At 42.9% G+C, this 23,249-nt stretch overlaps 1 protein-coding gene across 1 annotated transcript in view; it reads left to right on the top strand.

The window, feature by feature from the left end:
- LOC132836909 (netrin receptor UNC5D-like) overlaps nucleotides 1-23,249 on the top strand; it is a 225,364-nt gene that overhangs the window by 179,122 nt on the left and 22,993 nt on the right. Inside the window, exon 12 of the mRNA XM_060856476.1 lies at nucleotides 6,307-6,475. Within this exon, the coding sequence (XP_060712459.1) occupies nucleotides 6,307-6,475 (169 nt within the window). The remainder of the gene's footprint in view (nucleotides 1-6,306; nucleotides 6,476-23,249) is intronic.

Below are 23,249 nucleotides of genomic sequence, written 5' to 3'. Positions count from 1 at the left end.
CACAAAGATGTACTTTTACAAAGCTGAACATCTTGTTCTATTCACTCATGAGATGTGGGCATTGTAGACTGGCCAACATTTATTGACTATCTCCAGCTGTCCTTGAGAAGATGATGGTGAGCTGCCTTCTTGAACCACTGCAGTCCATAACGAATGAATTTAAATTCCAAGTTAAACTAAATTGTGCCAGTTTCTTAAAGAACCAGCAGTCACCACCTTGATGTTGAATGACCAAGTGTAATTCCTTTGTTTATTAAGTGAAATCCCTTCTCAGAGTCAACCACGTTGCCACAGGTTTGGAATCACATATAGGCTAGACTGCGTGATTACAGCAAATTTCCTTCCTGATTGATAGATTATCAGTGGATCTAATGACTTTTACCATGACCCAGTCATTGTACCATCACTACCTTTACTCAGAGCCTCCAGCTTTCTACCAATCCAGAAACATAACCACAATGTTATTGTATGCCCTGTTAACATTTTGAGACATATGATAGAACCAAATATTTTCCTTTTTACTGTCTCCAATTTTTTTGCAAATTCTTTGAATCTATTTCTCAAGTTCAACACATGCATCTCCAACTATTGAGCACAATTGTATGGAATTAGCATTTATCGAATTGCAAGAGTAATGACTTGCATTTCTGTAGCATCTTTCATGTATGTAAAAGGCATTGAATAGCATAAACCAGCATTTGCAGTGTTTCCTGAGGTTCAGTCATGATCATTCAATTGGATGCATTTCCAGAGCATTTACAGATTTTTCATACCATCTGTTCTCCATTCTGCACTGACCTGCTGTACACCTTTTTTTGGTGATTTTGTGAAAAACCAAACCATGTCTAAATAATGCACATGTGGCTCAGTGGTTAGCACTGCTGCCTCACAGCACCAGGGTCCCAGGTTCGATTTCAGCCTTGGGCGACTGACTGTGTGGAGTTTGCACATTCTCTCTCCGTGTCTGCGTGGGTTCCCTCTTGGTATTCCGGTTTCCTCCCACAGTTCAAGGATGTGCAGGTCAGGTGAATTGGTCATGCTAAATTGCCCATAGTGCTCGGTGCATTAATCAGAGGGAAATGGGTCTGGGTGGGTTACACTTTGGAGGGTCGGTGTGGACTGGTTGGGCCGAAGAGCCTGTTTCCACACTGTAGGGAGTTAAATCTAATCTGATGTTTGATAAGTACAAATCAGAAGCTCTTGCTGGGAAGAAAACATTAGAATTATGAGGAAAAGCAGGAGGCTATTGGGTATTGGGCTCCTATAACCTGCTGTAGGTAAGACCGTTGAACCGTAAGAAATAGGAGGAGGCCATTTGTCCCCTCAAGCCTGGTGCACTATTCCATACACTGATATTCCTCTTGTCCCCCCACTTTGTTGCAGGTAGATAGGATAGTGAAGAAGGCATTTGGTATGCTTTCCTTTATTGGGCAAGGAAGGAACTGAAGAATGGACTTACAAGAGCTAAAAGGAGGCATGAGAAAATTTTAGCGGGTAGGATTAAGGAAAATCCTAAGGCATTTGGTATGCTTTCCTTTGTTGGTCAAAGAATTGAGTATCAGAGCTGGGAAGTCATGTTGCGGCTGTACAGGATGTTGGTTAGGCAACATTTGGAATATTGTATGCAATCCTGGTCTCCTTCCTATTCTCCTTCCTATTGGAAGGATATTGTGAAACATGAAAGGGTTGACAAAAGATTTACAAGGATGTTGCCAGGGTTGGAGGATTTGAGCTATAGGGAGAGGCTGAATAAGTTGGGACTGTTTTCCCTGGACTGCCGGAGGCTGAGGGGTGACCTTATAGAGGTTTATAAAACCACGAGGTGCATGGTTAGGGTAAACAAATAAGGTATTTTTCCTGGGGTGGGGAGTCCAGAACTAGAGGGCATAGGTTTAGGTTGAGAGGGGAAAGATATAAAAGAGACTTAAGGGGCAACTTTTGCACGCAGAGAGTGGTATGTGTATGGAATGAGCTGCCAGAGGAAGTGATGGAGGCTGGTACAATGACAACATTTAAAAGGCATCTGGATGGGTATATGAAGAGGAAGAGTTTAGAGTGATATGGGCCAAGTGCTGGCAACTGGGACCAGATTAGGTTGAAATATCTGGTGAGCATGGACAAGTTGAACCGAAGGGGCTGTTTTTGTGCTGTACATCTCTATGACTCTGTGACGCTATGGTATTATTCCAGATGACCATTACTGGTACATTTTGCAACTTGCATCCTCTCCCAATATGTAGAAACCTGGGTAAGGCTTGTTTGAGGTGTTGACTACAACCAACTTTTCCTTTGTCTTGGGCCTATCTCCTGATTAATGGAAAAGGATACACCACCATAGCATCTGTGCAGAAGAGGCACTGTTCTTAGATAGTAATAAGATTTATTGCATGGCGGCAGGAAGTTCAACAACATTCAGCCAGACATAATTACTAAGACCTTGTGGATATTCCAGAGGAGGAGGTGCTGGATGTCTTAAAATGCATAAAGGTGGATAACTCCCCAGGACCTGATGAGGTGTACCCTAGAACTCTGTGGGAAGCTAGTGAGGTGATTGCTGGACCTCTTGCTGAGATATTTGTATCATCGATAGTCACAGGTGAGGTGCTGGAAGACTGGGGGTTGGCAAATGTGGTGCCACTATTTAAGAAAGGCGGGGACTGATTAGGGATAGTCAACATGGCTTTGTGTGTGGGAAATCATATCTCATGAATTTGATTGAGTTTTTTGAAGAAGTAACAAAGAGGTTTGATGAGGGCACAACAGTGGACGTGATCTGTATGGACTTCAGTAAGGTGTTTGACAAGGTTCCTTGTGGTAGACTGGTTAGCAATGTAAGATCTCATAGAATAGAGGGAGAACTAGCCATTTGGAGACAAAACTGGCTTGAAAATGAAAGGCAGTGGGTGGTGGTGGAGATTTGTTTTTCAGACTGGAGGCCTGTGACCAGTGGTGTGCCAGAAGGATCAGTGCTGGGACCACTGTTTTTTATCATTTATACAAATGATTTGGATGTGAACATAGCAGGCATAGTTAGTATGTTTTCAGATGACACCAAAACTGGAGGTGTAGTGGACAGTGATGAAGGGCTTATGCCCGAAACGTCCAATTTCCTGTTCCTTGGATGCTGCCTGACCTGCTGCGCTTTTCCAGCAACACATTTTCAGATTTGTATGTTATTACCAACATGACACTTAACATAGTCAGTCTCTGCTGCTCAGAAGGTAAAGATGTATGGCATTTTATGCCTTTAGCTTGCAAATTCGTTGAGTTGATTTTAAAATTATCTAATTTTAACTTTTTGTTTACATATTTATTTTTCTTTGTCTTTTTTTTTGAAGTCTAAACTTTCTCCTCTCTCTTAAGGTCACTTTTTGCACCAGACCTGACATTTCATTTCCCAACTCTGTTTCAACTTCAGCTAAAACATTTTCTGTTTGTTTCTCGATCTTTAAATTGCGCTGTTTGTCCTACTGTTCACTGAGGTCACATTTTGAAGGTGACTGAAATGCTGAGGAATGTGGATTGGTGGCATAGAAAGGCCCGTTGAGGGTTCTGCAGCTGCGGGAATAGGCTTATGCTATGAGGTTTAGAGGGAATTTAAGGGGAGATTTTTTCACAGAAGGAGGTGCTTGCTGCTCAATAGCATAATAGACACAAGAATTCTCATGGCAAAAAGATATTTGGTAAAATGGCATCATCTATGAGGCTGCAAAACAAGAGTGAGAGAGTGGGATTCAATGGGGTGGCTACTCATTTGCCAGCACAAACCACGATGGGCCAAATGGCCCCTTCCATGCTGTAAATTAGTATTGATTTTTGATTTCTAAGCTACATTGCCCACAATATGCCTTGATGCCTTAAACCTGTGGGAAGTAGTGGTCATTCTCTTTTAAACAAAAGCATCAAATATATCTGTAACCACAACATATAAATAAAGGGGCTCCTCTTGGGCATGATGCCACGTTCTTCCACAGACTGACTGACTATCTAATCAGGACTGGGCAAAACGTGTACGCAATGCCTTCTTTGTCTCTGAGACTTCCATTGTTTGCTCTTGGAGAAGCTAGAAGCGCCCTTCAATCAGATTGGTCTCAGTCTATTTGCAAAACAATTGTTTGGAACATTAAACACAAAGTGGAAAATGAAGGTTCAGATCTGGTCTTGAGAGCCTCCGGGCTTGATGGCAGCATTACAGTACCATCAAATGTTTCCGCGTCCCAAGTCAACTCCAGTGTCTAAAGATAGATGGTTCTTCTGGCTGTGCTCATTTATATTCCGATTCATGAGAAGTTAGTCAGACGGCCACAGGGGTACACGTTTGCTATTTTTTCCCTTCCTGAGCAGAGAGAAATCTCATGCACTTTGCATGGCAAGAAAAGCTCCCTGTCTTGTTATAAATAATAACCTCTCCTGGGTTTTGACCACAGTGTGATGTGTTCAGCTTTGTACAGATGGTCCTGCTCCGGGCCATATCCTTGGATTTGAGACATTATCAGAAATAAGCTCTTCATTATATGCCGTGATAGAATTTGATCAATACATTTTCTATCGTTCAAACAAAATCAGCAATAGTTCCCTCATTGCACTTCCCAATGTCATTGAAGGGAAGGGAATGTGAGAACTACGGTGTGATTTTTGGTACTGACCTTTGTTTAAGGTTACTCTTAATTTTAAAAAAAAGAACAAAAGAACAGTGGATGCTGGAAATCAGAAACAAAAACATAAATTACTGAACTGAATTACAGAACTAAAAAAATGATCACTGGACCCGAAATGTTAACTCTGATATCTCTCAAGATATGCTGCCAGATCTGCTAAAGTTTTCCAGCAATTTTCGTTTTCGTATTCTTAACTCAAGCCTGTTTATATATGAAGTTAAAATCCATGTGCTCGTATGAAATGACACTGACTGTTGAGAATCAGGCATTTATCAACATGTGTGGTAACAGTGACGACAACAGTTCAAACCGATCCAGACTCACAAAATTTGAATTGGACAAGCAAGTGATTCAGGGTGAATTGTGTTGACAGGGCTCACAGACACTTAAAAGGTCTATGAGTCATCATCTGGGCCTCATGGTTTAGTGGGAGAAAGTGCAGACTGCAGATGCTGGTCAGCGGAGTCAAGAGTATGGTGCTGGAAAAGCACAGCAGGTCAGGAAGCATCCGAGGAGCAGGAGAATCAACGTTTCGGGCATAAGCCCTTTATCAGGATTCTTCTGCTCCTCAGATGCTGCCTGACCTGCTGTGCTTTTTCAGCACCACACTCTCAGCTCATGGTTTGAACTTTGTTCAGTTCATAGTTTTCTTCATTCCTGAATCAGAACATAGTTGGTTCAAACTCCATGCTCATTCCACTCAACCTCAATCAGGCTTGCTTCAACAGATGTCCTACAAAGATTCCTAACTGGCCTAGGGATGGTCTTCCAAATACAGGAATTAGAAATCTGAGATTCTGCAAGGATATGCTTTTCACATCAGAGGCTGTTTCTCTCCCGTGTTCACAACACAGTCTCTGATTGGAGGAGCGTTGGACAAACATTGGGAGCATCATTTAGCCTGAGGCCCGTGCACCAGAATAAGCGGCGGCAGAGGCTCGCTTGCCATGAGCAACGGTGAAAGTCATGGTTGACAACATTCAGATCACTGTTTTTCATTGGGTTTAATGTTTTAATTACAGAGGAGATCCAGAGTTCAGGTTTCTCACACACCCCAATGATATGACATCAGCATCTCTGCAGAGAGTTCAGTCAAGCTCAGAGAGAGAGCAATGCTTAATTCATAAGTTGCAGCTCTTCTTTTGAAACCTCTTCAAATTCAGTCATGAAATGAACTTTTCATACTCCTTCAAGGAGCTCTGTTGTTACCAGATAAATAACAACTGGAGGGTTTTACTCGGTGACCTGTTTGCTACTTGCACACAGTAACCTTAATGTCATCGACTGGTTGCAGAAACCTGTAAGTCCACATTCTTAAAACATTCACCCAATCTCCTTTTGTCCATGATATTATCAAGGCACTACCTTAGTGAATCAGATCGGTGAGTGTGTGTGCTAATGTCGAACATGAAACAGCGAAGAGCAGTCCAGGCCCTTCGGCCCTTGATGTTGTGCCAACCTTTTATCCTATTCTGAAATCAAACTAACTTACATAAAGCAGGGATATATAATTGTCACACTGTTTTCACAGACCTGTTCTTATTGTATGATTCTACTGCTGCTTTCCCGTGGTCTGGTTAACCTCAGGCCAGGCTTTGGTAACTCCATGTTTTGATTGCTGTTTGCTTTGTCTCTTTTCTCTTTCCAGCCTGCAGCCAGAAGGAGCCGAGGTAATCTTGAGTCCCGAGGTCACCTGTGGGCCACCAGGTCTGTCCTTGTCCAGTCCCATTGCTCTGACTGTCCCTCACTGCGCAATGGTATGTTCAGAGCACTGGAGCATAAAGCTGAAGAGACAGACACTGACAGGAAAGTGGGAGGTAAGTTTGGATGAGCTTATTGATTGTGTGCAATGGCCAGATTTGCATATTTGCATTCATTCTGGGTCCCTCCGGCCCAGCTCCAGCAGAGTTACTGAAATAGGTTTTAAAAAAAAATCCCTGCTGCCTCAACAGTGCCTGCGGCATGATAGTGGGGGATCATCAAGCTGCTAACATATCCAGTCATAACCAGCATGGGCCTCCGATGAATCTCTGTGTGATTTGGCGGAAAATAGATTTATTGTTGAACCTCAGGTCAGATACAGTGCATCACTTAAAGAGTGAGAGATTGAAAGGTTTGGTGATCTGAAGTGATTTGATGAGGACAGTCTGACATATACAAGAAAAAGATAAGCAAGAGTTGCATTATTTTGTTAGTGTGTATGTTTTGCTGGTGTGCCTATCTGCGTGTGCTGAACAGAGAGCTGTGCTGCAAAATGTATGTGGGATGAAAGCAAGTTTTGGACAGCATGTTTTGTAGTTATTTTAATGTTAATGCTGCATTGATGTTCATGAAATTACTTGGCAGCAACTGAAGAATACTTTCAATGATTTGGAAAATTGGAGTGAACGATGCATCACAAATGTTCAGTTAAAGCAGAGAAATTTTACCTATATTCTGTTAAAACTTATTGAATTACCCTTTCTTCTGCAAAATAGTTGGTTCTATCATGTGCACATCTAAAATCATTAAAGTTTGAAGTTTCTCAAGGATTTAAGCGTCCTGTGCATACATATTCTGGTATTAGTGCGATGTTGTGTTACAGGCACATTTGCAGTATAGCTGGCATGCTGTGTGTCTGTCTGTGTGTTTTCATCCATTTCTCTGCGATGAAATCTCTTTGTCTCAGTATCTGTTCATACATCACTCCCCACAATTCTGTCTCTGCTGAAAGCTAGTCCAATCCTAGTTTGGGGTTGGCAGAATGTTTGACAATGCAGGTAAGCTTCCCTGGTTTTATAAAGTCAGCTTCCTCCATTCTCTGACCTTCGCACAGGGGTATGCAGACTTGAAGAAGTCGTACTGGACTCAAAACGTTAATCCCATTTCTTTCTCTACAGATTTTTCAAGACCTGCTGAGGTTCTGCAGCATTTTGTGTGTTTGTATGCATCATGTTTGTTCAGCCAGAAGGACACAGAGCAGTAGAGTCATAGAATCGGCACAGAAACAGATTAGAATCCATACGTAGAATTGGAATCCATACAGTGTGGAAGCAGGCCCTTCGGTCCAACAAGTCCACACTGACCCTCCAAAGAATAACCCAACCAGACCTGTTCCCTGAACCTATTACTCAACATTTACCCCTTACTAATGGGTCAAACCTATACATCCTTGAACACTGTGGGCAATTTAGCATGATCAATTCACCTAACCTACACATCTTTGGATTGTGGGAGGAAACCGGAGCACTCAGAGGAAAACCACACAGACATGAGGAGAATGTGCAGACTCACACAGACAGATGCCCGAGGCTGGAATCGAACCTGGGTGCTGTGAGGCAGCAGTGCGCCACCATGAGCCACCATGCTGCCCCCAAAATTAATAGGTCGGTCTGATGCCAATACCCACCAACTCATCATCTCAAATCCCGAACCTGTTTCCATGCAAAAGGGTGTTTTCACATCAATGTAAATTCAGAAAGATATTAGGAAATTCATCTTTTTGATATGCTTTCCTTCTCACAGATCATTTTGGCAGTGAATAATATGGAGAAATACATTACACAGCAACCTGTCTGTATTGGTCGAATTTTTACCACTCAGAGATTCAAGCTCCCAGTCCAAGATTTGAGCATCACTGTTCTCTTGCAAACCCTTGACTTTCTTAATCTCCCCAGTTTCTGTCCACATTCCTTGGAGAAATCTTGCCCCAAATAGTGTATAACACATCTGTAAAATCTCAGATTGTTCAACTCCTAGTCTTCCAGTCACTCCAGTTTTATTTTCTGTTCTTGATTTGCTCAATTGCTTCCTCAGCTTCGATGGTTTTATCCCACAAAGAGTCATTCAAGGGGCTGAATGGCCTCCCCCTACACTTAATTCATATGTTTGCCTGTTCCTTATACTATAATCCTCATCGTGTGAACCTTCAGAACTGAGCAGATTTAGCAATCTTTGAAAGCTGCAGGACAAGTTTAGAAGACTGTAAAATAAAATTTAAAGAAGCATCCAGATTTGTAAGTGAAGGGTTTGAGGAGAAAAAACAAGGATATTCTGCTAAACTTTCAGAAAGGAGAAAGATGCTGGAGATTCCTGAAGAAGGGCTCATGCCCGAAACGTCGATTCTTCTGCTCCTTGGATGCTGCCTGACCTGCTGCGCTTTTCCAGCAACACATTTTCAGCTCTAAACTTTCAGAAACTTTGGCCCTCAGCATCACTGACCCAGCCTGGTCACTGCTTTTGATGTCAAAGTTTTGGAGAGCACGCAGTAGAGATTCATCTTTTGTAGAGAGTCCAGAGAAGCTGGGATTGTTGCCTCTACAACTGAAAAATGGTGAAATGAGATTCAGTTTGCAAAGTTATGAGGAGCTTTGACAGTTTGTCACGAAGCACTGTTTTTATTGGCAAGAAGGCTGTGACCCAAAAGACAAAAGGGGTGTAAAATATCAGGTAAGGAAGTAATAGGAAATTATTTCACATAGAGAGTTAAGACTAAAGGAAATCAAAACAGAGTAGGCCATTTGGCCCCTCAAGCATGTTCCTCCATTCAGTCGGGTCTTGACTAATCCAGTATTCCTCAGATTCACTTTCCTGTGTTTTACCCGTAACCCTTGATCCCCAAATGATCAAGAATCTATCTATTGCAGTCTTAAATATACGCTTGAATTCTGGACCCCACAATTCTCTGTGGCAAAGAGTTCAGAAGTTCAGAAGAATAAGACTGGAACTTCCTCCTCATCTCAGCCTTAAATTGGCACGTGTTCACTCTGAGACTGTGCCCTGTGATGCTAGACTCTCCCAGGATGTTGTCAGGATCTGTAATGCTATGCCTGCCACAAGTGGATTAATTGGGAACTTTTAACAGAGATTTGAGGGGCTTCAAAATGGGTGCCCAGATCTGGATTTCAGAGTGATCATTAGAATTCTGTGGGAATTCTGTGTAAAAACAAGTAGAATGAAGCATTGCTCTATCTGAACTTTATGTAATATAACATTTAAAAGCTCCCTCTAATCTGGGCTGCTTTGTTAACTAATGAGGCACAAAACCTCACAGGGTGACTCTCATGAATAGACTTTTCTCAACCTTTACTTACGACATCATTAAAACTTCTGCTTCAGAGGCGTTATTAAGATGGTTATCAATATGGATACCAATCTAAAGCTCATTGTGATGTTAAGTTTCATGTATTAATGCATAGATCGCGAGATGGGTTTTCTGTTGGCACATTCTGTTGAAGTCATTTGCCCACAAGACACTTAACTACATTCAATACAATAATTCCTCCAGTCCCTTTATGAATAAATGTCCCTTATTACTGCAGCTTTTTGCTCTCTGCATTAATTGGCTTTTCAAGTGTGTTTGTCTTTGTGTTCTGTAAAGAAATTGCATGCAATCATCAGAGCTTCATTAACAGCAACCGAGACAACTTTTTAACACCTTCAACTTGGGGTGCAAAGTGTGCAGTCAAAGTACTGATTTGTCACTGTTTCCTCTTGGAAGTCTCTTTGCCTTGCGGCTATTTTTTTCCTTTAATAATTGCAATAGTCTCTTGGTTAACTATTGAATGATTCACTCCTTTGGTCACAATTGTTTGCATTCAAAACCACAGTAATGACAACACCTTTATCATTCAAAACTGTCCCAAGCTGCTTCACAAGAATCTTATTAAATAAATTTGACAATGAGTGAAAGAACGAGACATGAAAACAAACCATCAATTTGCTTAAAAAGGTTACATATAAGGACTATCTTCAACGAACAAGGAGAGATGGAGAAGTTCAAGGAGGGAAGTTCAGTATTAAAGTCCCAGACAGCAGAAGACACAACCACCATTGGTGGGGCTGGAGAAAATTGGAGAAGAAGGTGCCAGAAATTAATGAGCACAGAGACCATGGGAAGTTGAAGATTAAAATGTCAAATAACATCATGTTGAATCACGAAACCTAACCTCACAGAAGGATGTCATTCGGCCCACTTTGCCTGTGCTTCAAGTTCCTGAGACCTATCCAATTAATCTCACTGGCAGCTTCCTTTCCACCTGCGCCCACACCCCCAACTCCGTCCCGCCGCCCATCCTTCCTGGACATTCAAACTTTAATTTGTTTATGATTATTGCTTTGCTGCTGGTAAGGATTAATTGAAAACCATGAGAACTCTAAAGTATTTACATTATAATGCATTGAGGCAAGAGAAAATTCTGCTATTCATCTACCTAGTTTGAGGACAGCACCTGGATACTGACCCTTCAGTCCAACATGTAAATCCGATTAGGTTTCCTGAACTGAATTCACCTCAATGGCCTGCATTTGGCCATACCCCTCTCAACTTCTCCAAACCCTGTACATGCCCAGATGTTCCCTCACCAGAAGCCACTGCCACACACAGACCATGGTTGTCAGTACAGATGGAAAGCAAAAAAGACCTGGAATGCTGACGGTCGGCAACTGACCTCGCAGCTAGGCTTTGTTGAATCTCTTTCTTTCGCCAACAGAAGAAGGCATTGTTTACATCCATTATACAGGGGTGTCATAGAAACCCTATAGTGTGGAAACAGGCCCTTCGGCCCAACAAGTCCACCTGTCCCTCTAAAGAGTCACCCATCCAGACCCATTCCCCTACCACTCTACATTTACCCAGACTAATGCACCTAACATGCACATCCTTGAACACTACACGCAATTTCCCATGGTCAATTCACCGATCCTCCACATCTTTGGATTGCGGGAGGAAACTGGAGCACCAGGAGGAAACCCACGCTGACCAGGGGAGAACATGCTAACTCCACATAGACTGTCACCTGAGGCTGGATTTGAACCTGGGACCCTTGCATTTTGAGGCAGCAGTGCTAACCACTGAGCCATTGTGCTTCTCCAACCACTGAGCCACCATGTCGCCCTGGCATCTTGTGGTGCAGTGGTGGAATTCCTACCTCTGGGCCAGAAGTACTCAGTTCGCATCCCGTCTGCTCCAGGAGTGTGTTATTACACATCAGAACAGGTTGGTGTACAAAAAAATCTACATGCATTAAACTGGCCAACAGTGAGGCATGATTAAAATAAAACTGTGTATCTGCTACCCTTCCAACAGCACAGATACAGTTGTCCTGACAGCACCGATGCCCTTCAGAAGATATGTTAAATTGAAGCAAGGCTAACTTGTTTTCCTTGTGAAAAGAAGATTAATGGCTTTATGTGACCACATAAGAGCGAGGAAATAGTGGTGACTTCAGCAGGCTTGACTTAATTAAGCCCATGGATACAGATCTGAAGGATGCAGATTTAAACTGAACAAACTCTGGACAGTGCCACCCCTTGCTTAATACCTTAAAAAAAAGGAGCTAAGTTATTGTATCTGAGAGGATTACAAAAATACAGATGGCCCAAGTTGAACACATGCTCCCTGAATGTGAATCACTATGCTATGATGAGGGAATTGTACTGAAAACATAACGTGCTGGAGATCACAGCAGGTCAGGCAACATCCATGGAGAGAAAGCAAGTTAATATTTAAAGTCTGGATGACTTCATCAGAGCTGAAGTGAAGTGTGGAGGGGCAGCATCTATGCAATAGTTTTGGGGGGGTGGGGGTTGGACTGCTATGGGGAGAAAGGTTGTTGATAGTTCAGATTAAGTAATTGGAATGTGAGAATGGCAGAACAATGTTGTGTCTAACTGCCAGACTGTTTGTCTTGGGCAGAAGTTCAGTCTTTTGCATATGGGGATGGACAAATTCAGTACAGCCTCAGTTACCCGAACACCGATTATCTGAATTTCGGATGATCTGAACAAGATCTCAAGCCCCTGATGCTTGGGTAAACTGTTTTATGTGAACATTCAATTATCCAAACATTTGATTATCTGAACAAAATACTGCCCACCTGTGTCATTTGGATAATCGAGATTACCCTGTCATTAGATTTTCCACATTGACGTAGTAGATTTTTGTACTTTTCTCTGGTGGAAATTCAGGGTGAATAGAAAATCTCAATGGGCCTTATGGACATCACTTCTCTCGTTTTTTTCTCATGGCCTCTCCAAGAGAAGGAAATGAAAGAAAAAGCAAGACTTATTTATCCAACACTTGTCTTTTTTTTAATTCATTCATGGGACATGGGCATCGCTGGCTAGCCAGCATTTATTGCCCATCCCTCATTGACTTTGTACTGAGTGGCTTGCTAGAGGGCAACTCAGAGTCAATCACATTGCAGTGGTCCTGGAGTCACATGTGGGCCATACCAGGTGTGGATGGCAGATTTTCTTCCCTGAAGGACCTCAGTGAACCAGATAGATTTTCCCAGACAATCGACAGAGGTTTCATGGTCACCGCAAAGGTTCTCAATCCCAGATTATTATTGATTACAAATTCCACCATTTGCCATTACAGGATTCCAACTCATGTCCCCAGAACGTTAGTTGAGTTTCTGGATTAATAGACTCGTGATAATTGCCTCCCCTTCTTTGTGTCCCAAGGCATTGTATAATTTTTCAAGTGTGGTCCTTTGGGAAATGTGGCAGACGATTTTCACATAGCCAGCTCCCATAAACAAGGTAATGATCACATGACCTCATTTTAGGCATTGGCTGAGACATGGGAAACTCTCCCGTTTCTCAACTGAGTCTCATAGGGATCTTTTGTACACATGGGAGAGAAGAATTGTTATCTAAGTTTGATAGTTTACCTGAAAGTTGGTACCTCTGAGAAAGTGCAGCAGTCCATGAGGGATTCACTGAAGTGTTAGACTGGAATTTCTACTATAGTTTCTGGGTAGTGTAATTCAGGATCAGCCCAGTTTCGTTCACAGTGAGAAAAAAAGTGTAGAGGGAGAGTACATCAAATACGGCTATTTGGAAACTGGAGTTGTCTAAGAACTGGACAGTTTTGGCATCAGTTTTCATGAAGCATTTTTTTAAAAACCTCCCTGGACAGTTTGACTAGGTCTTGCACATTGATGAACTGTTTATGTGCAAAGGAAATGCTGCTAACAATCTTCTTTCTATGATTAGGTGTAAGGACCAAATTGGTTTACACTGTTATAGGATCAATGACTGTTGAGTCACAATAGGATGAGACGCTTGTCTTAATATGCATTCAATTGCTTGATAGCAATTAATTACAAATGGCAGTAGTTTGTTAGACATCATTGCAAAGAATGTGAGGAGTTCTGTGACTAAGATGATGCTGGGATAGAGTGGGAATATCCCTGGATCATGGACCCACAGCTAATGTTCTGGGAATATTGGCCTGAATCTCATCATGATCAAGATGGTGAAATCTGAACTCAGTAAGAATTTGGAAAAGAACCACTGACTTGAAAACCCATTTGGTTCACTCATGCCCTACGGGAAGGAAATTAGCCTTACATGGTCTGGCCTGCATCGGACACCAAACCAAAGCAATGTAGTTGACTCTCAACTTCCCTTAACCAAGCAAGCCACTAATTTGTATCAATCACTATCAAGTCACTACAAAGAAATGAAAGTGGATGCATCGCCTGGAATTGACCGAGGCACCGGAAAAGACAATGGCAGAAATAGCCCTGTCAACCCTGCCACGTCCTCCTTCCTAACACCTGGGTGCTAGTGTGAAAATTGGGAGAGAGATGTCTCACAGACAAGTCAAGCAACAGCCTAACATAACCATTCTCATGGAATCTTACCTGACAGGCAATATCCCAGAGACGACCATCACAATCCCTGGACATGTCCTATCCCACTAGCAGCACAGACCCAGCACAGTGGTGTACCACTGGGAGTCCTTAACACTGACTCGGGACCCCATGAAGTGTGATGGCATCAGGTTAAACATGGGCAAGGTAACCTCCTGCTGATTACCACGTACTGTGATGATGCTGCTTCTTTAACAAAGTTGCGATGTCCTTGGTTTGTTTTTCAAAAGCGTTTTACATGACAACAGGTTCTGAAATGTCTGGCTTAATCTATTTGAAGAAGCTTTTAAGTTTTAAAAAACACTTGCGCTATGAAAGTGGGTAGGGGGAGAATGGGTCGCCAGTTCTCCTTGCTCAGCTTTTTCTCTTGTTTGGTTTGTTTTGGCTTTTCACAGCCAGCAGTCAGTCTGTTCTGAGGCTGATGGTCAAAGAAACAGCAACATGGATGAAGGTGTCCCATGCTGAATCTCTCTGCCATCTCTCTCTCTCTCTCTCTCTCTCTCTCTCTCCAGTAAGAAGCTGTGTTTGATTTTGCCTTTTGTGCCAAGAGAATTTGGAACAGTATCATTCAGTTAGGATAATCTGTTGGGGTTGTCGGATAGGTTATGTTATTCTTTGTTCTGTTCTCTTTTGTTTGGTTTCATTCGGTAATATTGTAAATGAATTGTTTCATTTAAATCTAAGTGGTTTGACCAGCGGCATAACTCCTGGAATATCCACTATACACCTGCTCAAAACAACTAGCAAAGTTAGGGTCTGGGCTGCTTTCTTGAAATGTTTTGAGAGGGTCTGGCCTGGTCCATAACAGAACTATCATCCCTGGTTTGATGAATTGGTTCTTGGAGGAAGCACTGAGGATGGAATGGGTACAAAATGTACTCTGGGTGGGGGATTTCAATGTCCACCACCAACGGTGGCTTGGCAGAGGCACTACTGATCAAGCTGGTCGGGTTCTAAAGGACATAGCTGCCAGTCTGGACCTGCAGTATGCAGTGAGGGAACCCAACATGATAGAAAAACATACCTCACCTCATCGTGACCAATCTGCTCGTTATAGATGCATCTGTCCTTGACAGTGTCAGTAAGGGTGACCACTGCACAGTCCTTGTGGAGACGAACTCCTGCCTTCCCAATGAGAACAGGTTCCATTGTGTTGTGTGGCACTGTCACCGTGCTAAATGGGGTAGACTTGGAACAGATCTCGCAACTCTTGCTGTGGGCCATCAACCGCAGTAGATGTACTCCAACACAATCTGCAACTACATAGCCCAACAGATCCTCCATTCAATCATTATCATCCAGTAAGGGAATAAACCCTGGTTTAATGAAGAGCGCAGGAGGGCATGCTAGGAACAGTACAGGTATCTATAGCTAAAGATGAGCTAAGTGATCCTAGCATGAATGGATCAACTGCTACATCCAGTTGTGAATGGTGTTGGACAATTCAACAACTCACTGGAGAAGGAGGCTCCACAAATATCTCCATCCTCAATGGTGGAAGATTACAACAGATATGTGTAAGAGATAAGGCTAAAGTATTCACTGCTATCTTCAGCCAGAAGTGCCAAGTAGATGATCTATCTCGGCCCCTTCCAGTGGTCCCCAGTATTACAAATAATAGTCTGCAGTCAATTTGATTCACCCCCTGCTACCCTTATCTTAAAACTATAACATCTCCTTCAAGATTGTCCCACAAGAGGAAACATCTGCTCCACTTTGTCTTACACATCTCAATTAGATCTCCTCTAATTTTCCTAAACTTGATCTCAAGAATTAGTACTCAGGCACTGGATACTGCAAAGGCTATGGTCCCTGGCAACGTTCCAGCAATAGTACTGAAGACTTGTGCTCAAGAACTTGCCGATCCCCTAGCCAAGCTTTTCCAGTATAGTTACAATACTGGCATCCACCTGAGAATGTGGAAAATTGGACACAAAAAGCAGGACAAATCCAACTTGGCCAATTACTGCCTTATCAGCCTGCTCTTGGTCATCAGTAAAGTGACGGACGGTATCAACAACAGTGCTATCAAGCAGTAGCTGCTCAGCAATAACTTACTCAATGATGCCCAGTTAGGGTTTCGCCTGGGACTCTCAGCTCCTGACCTCCTTAAGCTTTGGTTCAAACATGGGCTAGAAAGCTGAATTCCAGAGATGAGGTGAGAGTGACTGTCCTTGACATCAAGTGTGGCATCAGTGAGCCCCAGCAAAACCAGAAAAACGGGCATTAGGGGCACAATGTCTGCTGGTTGGAGTCATACCTGGCACATAGGAAGATGGTTGTGTTATTGGAGGTCTGTCATCTCAGCTTCAGGAAATCATTACAGGAGTTCCTCAGGGTAGAGTCCCTTTCCCTCCATCAATATGTCAGAAATGGGAACTTTTAGTAATGATTGCAAAATGTTCAGTGCCATTCACAATTCCTCAGATACTGAAGCAACCCACATTCAACTACAACAAAATCTGGATGATATCCAGGCTTGGGCTACAAGTGCCAAATAATATTCATGCTACACGATGACCATTTCCAGTAAGAGACAATCTAAACACTTCCCCTTGACATTCAGTTATGTTACCATCAGTAAATCCCCAACAATAAACATCCAAGTGGTCACTGTTGACCAGAACCTCAACTGGACACGGCACATAAATATAGTGGCTACAAGAACAGGACAGAGGTGAGGAACACTGTGATAAGTAACTCACTTCCTGACTCGCCAAAACCTGTCCCTCATCTACAAGGCATAAGTCAAGAGTGTGATGAGATACACCCCACTTGCCTGGTTGAGTGTAGCTCCAGCAACACTCAAGAATCTTGTCACCATCCAGGGCAAAGACCATAAGCCATAAGACATAGGAGTGGAAGTAAGGCCATTCGGCCCATCGAGTCCACTCCGCCATTCAATCATGGCTGATGGGCATTTAACTCCACTTACCAGCATTCTCCCCGTAGCCCTTAATTACTTGTGACATCAAGAATTTATCAATCTCTGTCTTGAAGACATTTAGCGTCCCGGCCTCCACTGCACTCTGCGGCAATGCATTCCACAGGCCCACCACTCTCTGACTGAAAAAATGTCTCCACATTTCTGTTCAGAATTTACCCCCTCTAATTCTAAGGCTGTGCCCATGGGTCCTAGTCTCCTCGCCTAACGGAAACAACTTCCTAGCGTCCACCCTTTCCAAGCCATATATTATCTTGTAAGTTTCTATTAAATCTCCCCTTAATCTTCTAAACTCCAATGAATACAATCCCAGGATCCCCAGCTGTTCCTCATATGCTAGACTAACCGTTCCAGGGATCATCCATGTGAATCTCCGCTGGACACGCTCCGTTGCCAGTATGTCCTTCCTGAGGTGTAGGGATCAAAACTGGTCACAGTACTCCAAATGGGGCCTAACCAGAGCTTTATAAAGTCTCAGTAGCATAACAGTGCTTTTATATTCCAGCCCTCTTGACAAAGCAGCCCATTTGATTGGCACGACATCAACAATCATCCACTCCCTCTACCACTGACATTCCATATCAACTGGGTGTGTTGTCCACAAGATGTACTGCACAAATTAACCGTGCATTAACCAAGTATGTTTTTATGAAGGATAAGTTGTGTTTGACTCATTTGCTGAAGATTTTGTAATGATACAACTCACCAAGTAGATAATTGGGATCCTGTAAATGTAGCACATCTAGACTTCCAGATGCAGTTGATAAGGTGCTGCAAAAAAAAGTTAACACACATTGTAAGATCTCACGGAATTTGGGTTAATATATGAGCTTGGATAGTGGATTGGCTAACCAACATAATTCGAGTCAGAATGAACAACTCTTTTTTGGAGTTGACAAGATTACATACTGGAGTGCACAGGCCTTGGTTCTCAGACCCCAAATATTTACAATCTGCATAAATGACTTGGATGCCGGGAAAGAAAATACTGTGGCCAAATTTGCAGATAACACTAAAACAGATGGGAGAGTCTGAAGAAAGACAGAATTTTTCAATTGATATGGATAGGTTAAGTGAACGGGCCAAAGTTTGACAGATGGATAACATGAATAAATGCAAGGTCATCCATTTTGGTTGGTAGAATAGAAAAACCAATTAGTATCTTCAAGGTTTGCATAAAGAATTGTAGCTTGGGTGCTGGTTGCCATGGCGAAAGTGAGGATTGCAGATGCTGGGCATCAGAGTCAAGATTAGAGTAGTGCTGGAAAAGCACAGCAGCTCAGGTAGCATCCAAGAAGCAGGAAAGTCGACGTTTCAAGCAAAAGCCTTTCATCCTCATGAAGGGCTTTCGCCTGAAACGTCGGTTTTCCTGGTCCTCAGATGCTGCCTGACATGCTGTGCTTTTCCAGCACCACTCTAATCCTGCTGGTTGCCTGGTTGTGGGTAGTTCGCCGAGCTGAGAAGTTGATTTGCAGATGTTTCGTCCCCTGTCTGGGTGACATCTTCAGTGCTTTGGAGTCTCCTGTGAAGCACTGTTCTACTGTGTCAAGTACTGTACAGGAGACTTCAAAGCACTCAAGATGTCATCTAGACAGGGGACGAAATATCTGCAAATCAACTTCCTGGCTTAGCAAACATGCCCACAACCATGGCAACTCAGTATCTAAATGGAGATACTAAGTTCAGACTTCTTCAGTGCAGAGGGATCTGGATGTCCTCGTGCATGAGTCACAGGAAACTAATGCAGGTACAACAGGGAGGAAGGAAAGCAAATGTAAGTTAAACATTTATTGCTAAAGGAATAGAGTATGAAAGTCTGGAAACGTTTCTGCAACTGCACATGGCATGAGTGAGACCCCACCTGAAGTACTATGTATCATTTTGGTCCCTTTGCTTCAGGAGGAACATAGTTGTATTGGAGGCAGTTCAGAGTAGGTTCACTAGCTTGTTTCCAGAGATGAGGGGCTTCTCTGTTGAAGAGAGATTGGACAGTTCGGCCTATACTGTCTCGAGTTTAGGAAAATGAGAGGAGATCTAATTGCGATGTGTGAGATATTGAAGTGGTTGACAAAGTGGAGCAGATATATCCCCTCGTGGGACAACCTTGAAGGAAAGGTTATAGTTTTAGGATAAGGGTCGCAGATTTAAAACAGATGTGGAAAAATTGCTTCTCTTCATGGGTCATGAATCTGTGGAAATTAGTAAATTTAAGGAGGAGATAGATACATTTTTAATCAGTAATGGGTTGAAGGGTTATAGATAGCACAGAGGAAAGCGGATTTGAGGCCAAGATGAGATAAGACATGATTATATTGAATGTAGGCTCCAGAGGACTGACATGGCTTGTCCTGCTCCGAATTCTGATGTTCTACTATCTTCACAAACACCACTAAGGTCTCACGTGGGTTAGAAGTAGTAACAAGCTGCCATTTGGTGACCAAAGCTCACTGGCTTGATGACAACTGATTAAGAGTCTCCACTTCCAGCACGTGGGTGTCATTGGCACAGCCTGGCATTTACTGTTTGAGGAGTTTGGTTGTGAGTTGCCTTGTTTAGTCTGTGTGGAGCTTTGTGAGGAAGAGAGTGCGTGGATTTTGACCCAGCAATAATTCGGGAACAGCCAAGAAATAGAACCCGATGTTTAAGTGCCGCCTCAGCCTTTCAGCTCCTTTCAGGTGTGGGGTGTTGTTCCAGCAGCCCCTGAGCTTCCCATTTTTGGGCACATTCGAATTTGTGGCCTGTGGTATAAAAAACAGGGAAAGAGTTCAGCTCAGCGCAACACACAGTGCAGCTTTCTGGGTGTTTCATGGTTCAAATGGTTCACATTGGTCACGAATGTTGCAGTCGAATGGGAAGAAATGGAAAAATATTATCTTTCACTTTTAATAAGATTCTGCTCGCCCGCTGTGCATCTGCATGTGCACAGCCTCATCTGTTTGAAGTGGATAAGGCACTTCACATGCGTCAGTGATTAAGTAGGTTCATTATGTCCTCATGTAAACAACCGCCTGGTACTGTGTAAATGAGGGCTCACTGAAGAATAGGTCTTAGTTAATTAAGACAACATTAATGTGAATTGAATCAGACTTCATGTTTAATATTTAAATTAAATCTAATCGTCATTCTTTACAAACCATCTCCAGATTTTTTCCACATAAGTTACAACCATTTCTATACTCATTACTGTGCACTGTATTGTTCTGCTCGCAATCTTACAATGGCAGTTACAACATGTGTTCATTTTACTCCAGCTTTTTCACATCCTGCTCTGCTATCTCAATGTTACAAAGACATTTTGATGGTTAAGCACTGGTTTAAAATTGGAGGGAAGAATTTCAATAGCTTCTGTTTCTCATCTAAAAAGGTTCTCTGAACCACTTTACCCATTTTTCTCAGGTCTTTTGGAGTCTATTATAAAAATGTGATGATAACTGGACACTTAGAAAATAGAAATAGGATGACACAATGTCATCATGGATTTATAAAAGGGAAATTATCTTTGACAAACTCACTGGAATATTTGAGGACATAATGAGAATAGATGAGGCAGAGCCAATGCATGTTGGTGAACTTGAGTTTTCAGAAAGCTTTTGAAGACTAGATTAATTTCGGATATCTGGTCGGCATGGATGAGTTAGACCAAAGGGTCTGTTTCTGTGCTATACATCTCTATGATTCTAAACCCCACGTAAAAGGTTAGTGTACAAAACCACAGCACATTAGATTAGTGGTAATATACTGGCGTGGATTGAGAATTAGTTAACAGATGGGAAACAAGGAGTAGAAACAAATAGATCTTTTTCAGAGTGGAAAGTGATATGCTGGGCACCACAAAGACCAGTTCTTAGGACCCCAGTTATTCACAATGTATAGCAAGAGTCTGGATGAGAATATCACATGTTATGTTTCTGATTTTGCTGATGGGTGAAACTGTGAAGGGTGTGAAGGATGGAATGGGGTTTCAATGTAATTTAGGCATGTCAAGTGAGAAGATGACCTGGGGGGGGGTTGCAGTGAGAGAGGGACTCACTGAGATCCTTGTCGAGGGAGGAGGAGAGCTTCTTGCAAGAGGATTCACAGTAGGTTAAGATCAACTAGGAGAAAGTGAGGACTGCAGATGCTGGAGACCAGAGTTGAAAAGTGGGGTGTTGGAAAAGCGCAGCAGGCCAAGCAGCATCCGAGGAGTAGGAGAATTGACGTTTCGGGCATAAGCCTGAAGAAGGGTTTATGCCTGAAACGTCGATTCTCCTGCTCCTCGGATGCTGTCTGGCCTGCTGCGCTTTTCCAGCACCCCACTTTTCAACTCTGGTCTCCAGCATCTGCAGTCCTCACTTTCTCCAAGTCAAGTGAGAAGGCAGTAAGTGAGGAGGCAGTTGCACAGCGAATGTAGTGTAATGTGGATAAGTGTAAAGTCATCCATTCTTTTTGGACGGCAAAGTATTATTAAAATGGTGATTGATTGGGAAATGTTGACATAGAAAGGGTTCTAAGAATCTTGGCACGCGGGTCGCCATCAGACTGCAGGTGCAGCAAGCAGATGGGAAGCAAATGGTATGCTGGCCTTCATCACAAAAGCGTTCAATTACAGGAGCAGGGAAGCCATACCACAGCTGTGCAGAGCCTGGGTGAGGCCCATCCTGGAAGGTTTTATATCCTGACCTCAGAAAAGATATGCTTGCTGCAGAGAGAGTGCAGCAAAGATTCACTGGACTGATTCCTGGGATGGCACGTTTGTTATATGAGGAAAGGTTGAGTTAACTGGCATTTAGGAGATCGAAATGGGATCTTATCGAAATAAGTCATTCTCTGCTATTTCACGACAACAAAGATATTTTGATGGTTATGCACTGGTTTGAAATTGGTTGGAAGAAGTTCAATAAAATCCCCACAATATTGAAACAGGCCATTTGGCCCAACAAGTCCACACTAACCCTTCAAAGAGTCACCCAACTACACCCATTCCCCAACCGTAATACTATATATTTCTCCTGACAAATGCACCTAACCTTAACATCCCTGAACACTACAGGCAATTTAGCATGGCCAGTTCACCTAACTTGCACATCTTTGAACTGTGGGAGTAAACTGGAGCACCCAGAGGAAATCCACGTAGACACTGGAAGAATGTGCAAATGCCACACACCGTCGCCCAAGGCTGGAATTGAACACAGGTCGCTGGCACTGTGAGGCAGCAGTGCTAACCATTGAGTCTCCGTGCTGTCCTTAATAGCTTCTGTTTCTCATCTGAAAAGGTTTTCTGAACCATTTAATGAGCTTTATTTCAGGTCTATTGGAGTTTATCACAAAGAAAGTGATATCTGGACACTTAGAAAATAGGATGACACCATCTCACCATGGATGTATAGAAGGGAAATTATGATGTCAAACTCATTGGAATATTTGATGGCTGAACAAACTGGATGCAGGAAGTATATTCTCTGGGCTGGGGGTGTTCCAAGCCAAGGAGTCATGGTTTCAAGGAGTCATAGTTTCAGGGAAAGTGGGAGGCCATTTTGGATTGAGATGAGGAGAAGTTTCCTTGCTCAGAGGATGGTGAACCTGCGAATTTCTCTGCCTCAGAAGACTGAGGAGACGAAGGGGAGAGTTTGGGAGTAATAGTCTGCTATTTCACGACAACAAAGATATTTTGATGATTATGCACTGGTTTGAAATTGGTTGGAAGAAGTTCAATAAAATACTGGCCGTGCTAAATTGCCTGTAGTGTTCAGGGATGTGGGCGGCATGGTGGCACAGTGGTTAGCACTGCTGCCTCACAGCGCCAGGGACCTGGGTTCAATTCCCGCCTCAGGCGACTGACTGTGTGGAGTTTGCACGTTCTCCCCGTGTCTGCGTGGGTTTCCTCCGGGTGCTCCGGTTTCCTCCCACAGTCCAAAGATGTGCGGGTCAGGTGAATTGGCCATGCTAAATTACCCATAGTGTTAGGTAAGGGGTATATGTAGGGGTATGGGTGGGTTGCGCTTCGGCGGGTTGGTGTGGACTTGT

Source organism: Hemiscyllium ocellatum, chromosome 48 (genome assembly GCF_020745735.1).
Source record: "Hemiscyllium ocellatum isolate sHemOce1 chromosome 48, sHemOce1.pat.X.cur, whole genome shotgun sequence".
NCBI classification, from domain to species: domain Eukaryota; kingdom Metazoa; phylum Chordata; class Chondrichthyes; order Orectolobiformes; family Hemiscylliidae; genus Hemiscyllium; species Hemiscyllium ocellatum.
This window is presented reverse-complemented; position numbering and strand designations above follow the sequence as displayed.